The following is a 9,046-nucleotide window of genomic DNA, read 5'->3' on the forward strand; positions in this document are numbered from 1 at the left end:
ATTGTGTTGCCATGCTAGAGTTGCAGCCAAGTTTCAGCACAGAGCACTGAAAATGTGGAGGATCTTCCTGCCCCATGCAACCCCCAAGCGATCTGAACAGTTTTCTCCTGCATGGAGCTCTGCAGGAGGGCTGAAGCCACCAGCAAGTGAGGCTACACTGGCTTTCCCTATTTTCCTTCTAGTTTATAACAAAGGAGTTGTGTAAGCGAAGCTAAACTAAAGCAATGTAGACATGTAGATTCAAACCTCCTCCCAGTATATGATTTCTATATAGGGTCTCTTATTATGCACAGTTTTCCTTCTTTCCAGAGAAATGTCGAAAGGAAAAGTTTTCATGACAACGTATACTCGTACATGTGAGGTTTTCCTTACACTTCTTGCTGACATTAATAGAAGTTATATAACTAAATCCCTGTACAATATTTATACCACTTATTATCTAAACTACCTATGAATGCTAACTTTGGTGTGTGTTTAGCTTCTCTGCTTTTAAATAATTTAGCACTTCCTGACATTTCAGTGCAAGGCACCTTATGTAAATTAAAAATAGGAAGAAAATTCAGAACATAGAGTCACATTTTTGCAGGGGTTATTAGTGCATGTTGGGATATTATGGCAAGATAAATACAATTATCTGCTGTAATTCTAGGCTAGTACTCACACATGCAAAAGCTGCATGGTAAGCTGTTACAAGACTGAATTTGTACATCACATCCTGTTTAGATGGCATATTGAATGCATAGTACTAATGTGATTGAAGCAGTTGCATATAAATTTCAAGTGGCCTTTTGAAATAGATTAGCTCATTCACTAGAAAACACGCACAACATTAAAAAAGTCCAACAAAAAGCCATTTTCTGCCCTTCTGCCAAGACTTTCAAGCGATTGGCATTTTCTTACTGGGATTTTGCTCATAATTAAACACTGTGGTAGTTGCATATTGTTATTCAGATTTAATCAGAAATAATCTAAATAGCTGTGCAAAGGTTAAGCCACTTTTGTAAAATTACCAGTGGATTAGATGTTTTGTAAACTTTTAATATTGAACCCTTAGGTAGTGAAAAGACAGAGGCAGGAGAAAGTTGTTAAGTTACCAGGGAACCCTCAGGTGAGCAATGTGGTAACTGTGGGAAAAGGTGGAGCATGGGGAGAAAAGGCTTAGGAAACAAACAAATTGTTTCTTGCAAAGAAAGTAAGAAGATGGCCAGATCCAGCGCTGGCAGCAGCCTGCTGGATTGCAGGCTGACCAGCAATTTGCTAACCTGGCCCAGCTGAAAAAGGCAGGCATGGGAGGTGAGACATGGGACAAATGGGGCCAGAGAAGAGAGCTTGGGAAAGCTGTCTCTGCTCCATAAAGGCTTCCAGTGTCCCTTCTGGGTTAAGGGTAGCCTTTAGGGTAGTCATTGGGAATGGATAGATAAAAAGTCCTTCTATATGAATTAATTAAGGAAATTTTCTTCCTTATATACATTTATGTATTTATTTATTAGTTTGGTTTGTGAGGTCAGGAGTCCCTCTGGTCCCATGGATTCATCTCTAACTTAAGTAAATATCAAATTGCAGAAATCTTTCCTTGTCTTGCTTGGTTTTTCACCTGTTTATTTCCAAACACAGTTGTCTGTTTTGGCACCAGGTTAACAACACAATGGAAGTGGCTTTTCCAGCTGAATAATGCTCAGAGGAACATAATAGTTAGAGATGGAGGAGTGGATTATTCCTTTCCAATGGCTGGATATATAGACTATTTCTAAAATAATAATACTTTCAAACCGGTGTCAATTTTTAGATTAAATAGTTTTAAAGTAGAATTTTTCTAAGGGAATGTATTTGGGCCAGTCCTGATTTTATCTGGCTGGGTATAAAGCAAATAGCACCAGTGTACTTACTCTGATTGTGTTACAATTTTAACTGCTGTTGCAATATCACTCTTTAATATGTGAGTTCTCACATGTTTCCTTTCTGAATGTCTCTCCACTCTTCCTTGCCCAAGAAAAGTTTGTATATTTAGTGGAGATACCGGAATATGCATTGAATGTGAACATGTTGTTTATTTTCTTAGGATTTGAATTTTTTGAAACAAGTGCCAAGGACAACATTAACGTCAAGCAGACGTTCGAGCGACTCGTGGATATCATCTGTGACAAAATGTCGGAAAGTCTGGAAACGGATCCCACCATTGCTGCCAGCAAGCAGAACACACGGCTAAAGGACACCCCGCCTCCACAGCAGCCCAACTGCGGGTGTTAATGCAGTTATCGGCAAAGGCAGCTCCAGTGTGTTCTGTTGCCAAGAGAGTATTTATGAATGGTCTATATGCCTTTATTTATACTGTCTTATTAATTTGTTTGGGAGAAAAGTCCTTTATTTTACATCAGCAGCTGATTATGCGTATGGAGATGGAGAGGTTATTAGTCTGAAAGGACGATCCATTTTTAGCATCTGGCTTTTGCATGCAGGATGGCTATTAGTTTCTCTTCTCTTTTTTGCTGCTTTACATTACACTTACTTCAGCTGGTGCCGTGTCCTCAGACCACATTTGCCTAGAATTGACTCTTGCTTCATCAGTTTCAAATCATATAGTTGAATCCTTGGTGTAGCAGCCAAGGTGTTTTAGATGACATTTTCCTGATGCTACTTATATTTTCTCCTGACTGAAAATCAATTTAGAAATATTCCCCTAGTGAGCCAGGGGAATTCTGTCCCGATCATTTGTATAAGGGACATTTCTTGGAGCGTATTGCTTTGGCAAATCTGCACTCGTTTTGTTACACATCACGGAAACTGCAGAAGTTAGAAAGAAGTTAGTCCCTGGACCAAAAGCCACCAAAATTCCCTGTGAGTTTCCAACTGGATGTGGGTATTCAGTGCAGACTCTCAGAGATATTAGGTACTTCATTCTGTTTGGATAGTTAGTATGTTTACATTTCCATGGGAGCTGCATGTCTCTCTAACACCTTTCTGAAACTGGACTTAATTTCTCATTCCATTATTACAGAGCTCCCAGTAGTACCTACCCCAGTAGTGGAGGGATGACTAGCTCTTTCCTTTTCTACCTGCATGAGATATTAAACACATAGTTCTATATTACGGCTGGCAGAGCCAAATCCATTATGCTTGGTTGTTCATAGCCTAAAACTGTCTTGCCATGTTGCTGTCTAACCTGAATACTGAAGTTTTCAGGAATTTCTTCTCCCATGTATTCTCTGAGACAACCATCACCATCCTGGCTACAAATGCCTGCATTTTGCTTAGACCTATTGCAGAAGTGCTACTGGTGTCAGTGAACTGGAGTTTGACCTCGTTTTCACTTTGATGGGGATATTTATTTTGACAAGACAATCAGAATTTCACAAGATTTTTAAAACTTTAGGAGTAATAAAAAGTTGTCAACATTTCTAGTGTTAGGCTGAATACATTCCTAAGATCAGCAAAAGGCTGTGAAGACAGCAGAATAAAGTACACAAATTCTTTTTTAATACAGTGTTAAAAATAGTCTTACTTCACCATTTTTAAAAGTACTCCTCTAGTAATTGTTGGCAGTTTCTTACATCTGTGCCCTGGAGTACTTTATACAACTGCTTTACTTGCATCACAGTTACATTTTTTAACTAAGTGGCATAATTGAAGAAGTGTTAACTGTTTTATTGTTCCAATTAGACAGAATTTATGACAAGGCTGACATTTCTTAAACTGTCTGCAGTGGGAAAAATCAGAAGACAATTAAAAAAAGGGAAGTGATACAAGGTATTGCAAACTGCTCACAGCTACAAAGAAACCCCTCTACACATTACTATTATTGAAGCTAATTTATGTAACTCCTTAAACACACTAAGAGGAAAAAAGTCACTTTTTTTTGCTGATTAAATAACCTACATACAATTTGACACAGCAAAAATTACTTCCAAATAAGGCATGTAGACACACGTAAAATGGATATGCCATCAGGACTCTACTTTGGCTGCCTAACTTAAATGAATAAACGTTCTTTCTTCAGTCTGGGGTTTTAAAACGTCTGTCCTGTTAGCTAGTTTACTTAAGCACTTGTTTTCCTAGTAGACATGGAGACTGGACTTGTTTACTTCCATGAAGGGAAAGCGCTGTCCTCTTTGGGGCTGATGAGCAGCCAGGTGGAAGAGGCCTGTGCTGTCCCAACCACAACCCTGCCTCTCTCAAGGGATGCTGCTTTTCTCTCCCCCATCTAAGGCAGCATGTTGTTAACTGTGCTGAGAGACTTTCATTAATACCTCTTCACCCACTAGGTACCAGCTGCTTTGGACAAAGATGTGACAAGAAACTGAGGAAGCCTTGTGTGAGATGGTGGGCAGTTTTCCATCCTTTTCTTGTTATGTGCAGTTACTCCTCCTGGAGAATAGGGTGCAGGGAAGCCTTGAGACAGCACTCAGCTTCAGCCCTCAAGTCCTTTAGAAAATTTTTAGGTTGTGTTATTAGTCTGAGCCCTTTCCATCAAGGCAAGAAGAGAGGAGGACATAGTCACATCTTACATGAGCTTGGGCATATCCTGGATCATGCACCATGGCTACAAGTCCAGGTATTCTTCCAGCTTTGCTCTGGGATGCTTGCTGCAAAATAGTCATCTCCTGTGCACATTATAACAAGGAAGAAAAACTCCAAGATGACCCTTGCTACAGCCACACCTTGCTTGAATCCATTGCAATGAATTCCAGACCCTTTCTGCCTCTTTATGACCATGTAGACTCTAATCAGTGATGGCAATACATCACTAGCATATATGGGTTTTTAACAAATTGAGTGATAGATAAATATTTCTTTACTTAAATAGGATGAATTAATTGCTTTTTATTTTGCATCAAGAGTCTGGGCAGAAGAGTAACAGCAAAATCAAAGAGGGAGAATCTCTCTCCCATTCCTGAGACAGCTGACCTCCCAGGCCTCCAATATATCTGACCTTTTGCCTGGGATGGGGAGGACAGGGGTAGCAGCCAGAGTAACATTGTTCCTTAGACTGCCAGAAATGTGGTATAAGGGAAAAAAAAGTACAGCAGTAGAATCAGTCAGTATTTAAAAACTCCTAGGGTCTTGTATTGACACTCAGACACTGTCACAGGGTTCAAAAATATTCAGATTAATTTTTTAAGTGCTCACATCAAATCCTTGGAGGTTTTCAAGGCCAGACTGGATAAAGCCCTGGACAGAATGCTTGGACCTCTTAGTTAGTGTTTTGAGCAAGAGGCTGGGAAGGATGACCTGCTGACATCCCATAAAACCCAATTTGTCCTATCATACTTTTCTCTGAAATTGAAAATGTGTAGAAATTCAAGTAGACCTTTCCTTAACAATCAGGGTTACCTACTGTTGGAAAAGTAGGCTTTGATTTTCCATCACAGGTTAGCTTTTGCAGCCACATGTTTCACAGTAATACTGAGTTTTCTGCTATTAAGTCTGCTCACATTTAGATCAGGAGCATCATGATCTCAGTACCTCTCTCAGGTGGAACCTGGGCGTTGTAGAGAAACATGAAAGACAGAAAGGCTTTTGAGAAGTAACTTATTAACCCTTTCCTAAATATTCTAAAAATTTAGTTTGAATTCTGAGGGAATAGCAGGAATGGGATTTTTATTCTATTTAAAATTATGCCTTGGCCTGTTCGTAGGGTAGGATATCCAAAAGCAGCCTTTGTCAATCTAGTTCAATTTCTTCAATCTTGTTCAGCTCCTATTGTCTTATGTGATAGAACTGCAATTTTCTTGAATGCAAGTAGAGTTAGACTGAATTGGAAATCACATCCCAACCTGATCAAGGGCCAAAATTTAAACAGTGAGTGGCTTGTTCTTAACACATATCCAACAGTCACTGATTATGAGTTGTGCAAAGAGGCAAGCAGGATTTGGTTAGACCACTGATCTACCCACTGGTGTAGCACAGTTCGTTCAAGTGAAAGTACCAGGCTAAAAAGATGGAAGAGGGATAGATCATTAAATTGAAACCTAGGATAAGAGATCCAAAACTACTTTCAGCCTCATTCTTGTTGAAAAAGTACTTGCCCACTTTGGACTAATTTGTTGTCACTCTCAGCACAGAAATAGGACTGAATGTCATGGAGCCTTATTGGTCCAGCCACAGATAACCTCTTCAGCTGAGATTTAGGCCACTTGGCGAGATACAGCAGTGGGCACACAAAGCATGCTGAATTTCTGAGAGATTAGATGCCTTTGGACAGAGGGTCCTGAGCTCCATAGTGCCAGCTGAACTAATACTACACAACCCATTTTCCAAGTTATGATCTAAACTAAAGTTTTAGCGGCAGGCTAATCCTGTACATGGATAATGCACCAGCCTTATCATGCTCTGACAGTGTCTTGCTTGCTGCACATTCAAACCAGTGCTCAGAAAATGCCTCAGGAGCACACAAGAGCCCAGGATGTGACTGGTTCCTGCAGTGCCTCCTGGCACCGACCAACCAAACAGCTAGCAAGCCCTGCTGGGTTGAACCTTCAGATGCATGTTTTCAATTCTGATAAGAGTTCATGTTCACAAGCGTTCCGCTCCTGATAGCTCAACTAATTTAGTACTGCATCTTTCTGTTATTGTTGTTGGTTTGTTTATTTAGACACGTTTATTTGGTGTTTGAAATACATATGAGCTAGCCTGATTTTCTGTCAAAAAAATACTCTTTCTCTCTGAACAGCTGTGTACGTGACTGTTACCTGGAACTGTTTGTTCCTTTGTGCTTATACTTAATGTAATACCTAGAGAAACTACCTGAGCAACCGCATCTATGTGGCCTTTCCAGAGCACCAGTCTGAAGGATTAAGTTTTATTCCCAGTCTGCTCAGCTCTGTATATTCAGATTAAGTTTTCTTCCCAGTCTGCTCAGCTCTGTATATTCAGCTGCACCACCTGCACCTTCTTTATTTTAGGAATGAAGTGCTATTTTAGGGTGCGTAAAATCTGCTGGAGTTTGATCCTAACTTTGAGAAGTTAGAATTTGTCATTTTTAAGAAAAAAATAATAGGGGCACAAATTCTACATCTGAGGATGAGGCCTTTGTTTCTTCAATAGCAGACGAATGATGCTGCATTTGCATTCCAAAAGAAGCCCCCTTCCAAGTCGTGTCTCTCCCCCCCTACCCCTGACTACTCTTTCTATATTTGTTTGAGAGAGGCAAGGTTTATTACTTACTTTTTTAAGGGCATCAACTACATTATTGTTCTGCAAACAGAAAGATTCCTCCTTGGCCTGTTTCATAAAGACAGCCACAAAGCGTATGAGACTAGTTCTTTAGGATGACGGATTTAGCAATGTCAGACCATGAGTATGTAAATTCTCATAGATAAACCCTCAGGGGGTGTAAAGCAACGTGTCTTCACTTACAACAACAGGGGAGTTAGTTGTGCTGATTTGTACCATTAATCCATACATGTAGTCTCTTAACCCATACCCTCTGACTCCAAATTCTCCAAGGTTCATCATTTTTCATGTCCCATTTGTCAAGGTGCAACTAATTTCAATTATTTGAATGATTTCTAACAGTTTTCTTTATTAAAGTGAACATTTCCAATTTAAACTTTTATTTTTCCTTTTTTTTTCCTTTTTTTTTTTTTACTTTGTTTATCCGTGGATGTTCATTCAAGCAGAAGTTTTAACCACACACATATAGTATACATATACACACAGCAGTGCATCTTTTACACTCATTCAGTTCCCACTGTTACTTGTTGATCTTCAGTGCAGCCTTCCCTAAATGCCACAGTGGAATTTATCCATAAATTCTTATTAGCACCAGAAATCAGCTAGGTTGTGTTTGCAGACCATAGGTTTATTACCCATGGTTCCAGCAAATGTGTTGTGTTTTGTAGAATAAGGTACCTGGTATTTGATGGGGGTGAGGGAGCAAAAGTCCTAATCTTCCAATAACTTCAGGACCATGCATAACATGCAGAAATGAAAGCTAGAGTTTGCTTACCACTTCTGGCGATAAATTTCCTCAAGTAATTCTGACATGTACCTGCAACTACTGTTAAATGATATGTTTGTGCTGTAACTCCTGTTTAATATTTTGTCAGTAATGTCAGATGTGTTGTGGCTCAGTTGGACTGTCGGAGTTTGTAATCTATATACTAGTGTTTGTGGAATTCAAATGTCTTAAATGTTGCATGAAAATATGTTATAAAAATATATATGTTTTCTATTTTTGAATACCTCAAAACTGAGGAATCATGGGCCAATAAGTGCAATATTTAATTATTTACTCAGTGTATATAAACTTGTGTGAAAGGGAGAAGTGTCATGTATGTGTGATAAGGTGTTGATGATGCCTGTGTGGCTTAAGATTTCCGGTAGATATGTGTGTCTTGTAGTAAAATTTATATAGTAAACACTTTACCAGTGTAGTGTAAGAATACTCCTAAGTCATTTAAACTATCTTTCATATATAAGACAATGGTAAAAGTTATTTGTATGTTTGCTGCAAGTGCATGTCAATTTTACTTTTAGAGTTGTGAGTGTCCTTTTTGAAAATTATCTGGAAATTATTGGTATGTTACACCAACACTAGTGGGACAGCGCTTTCAGTCAGAAGATTCTTGTAACCATTTCTAAACTATCTGCCTATATTTTTAAAGCATGTTCTCTAGAAGCATTGAAAGAACCTCCTAGAGCTCAGCAGTTATGGTGAGTTATTCATTCTAAAAGAATCAGTTACAGTTACAATTACATGCTCTGTCTACCTGTATTGCATAATATAATGTGGGCATGTTTTCTTTAATCTGATACAGCTAACTCATAATACTGAACTGAAATATTAAATAGGAGTACCCAGTACTCTTGCAGATGACCCAGTTGGTGCCCTGAGTTAATACTTTTGGGAACAGCTTGAAGGTCACAGTCAAAATGGACCAGCACAGCGGATGGTGACCTTAGTCACTTCTGCCAATGAAGTTTCTTAACTTTTCTAGATCCTAAATATGGAAGATAAATCCTTAAATACATTGACCCAGACTTTTCACTCAACTGTTGCATGGCCCTCAATGTTGAACAACTCCACTGTTAGCAATAAAGCTGAGGT

General features: G+C 39.0%; 1 protein-coding gene across 2 annotated transcripts in view; it reads left to right on the plus strand.

Moving 5' to 3' along the window:
- The window catches only part of RAB3C (RAB3C, member RAS oncogene family), a 134,743-nt gene extending 132,496 nt beyond the window's left edge, over window positions 1–2,247 (plus strand). For both annotated transcript variants that reach the window (XM_074166197.1, XM_074166198.1), the window contains one exon: window positions 2,060–2,247. In XM_074166197.1, the coding sequence (XP_074022298.1) occupies window positions 2,060–2,247 (188 nt within the window). The remainder of the gene's footprint in view (window positions 1–2,059) is intronic.
- Window positions 2,248–9,046: the final 6,799 nt, after the last annotated feature.

The sequence above is a fragment of the Numenius arquata genome, chromosome Z (assembly GCF_964106895.1).
Source record: "Numenius arquata chromosome Z, bNumArq3.hap1.1, whole genome shotgun sequence".
Taxonomy (NCBI): Eukaryota; Metazoa; Chordata; class Aves; order Charadriiformes; family Scolopacidae; genus Numenius; species Numenius arquata.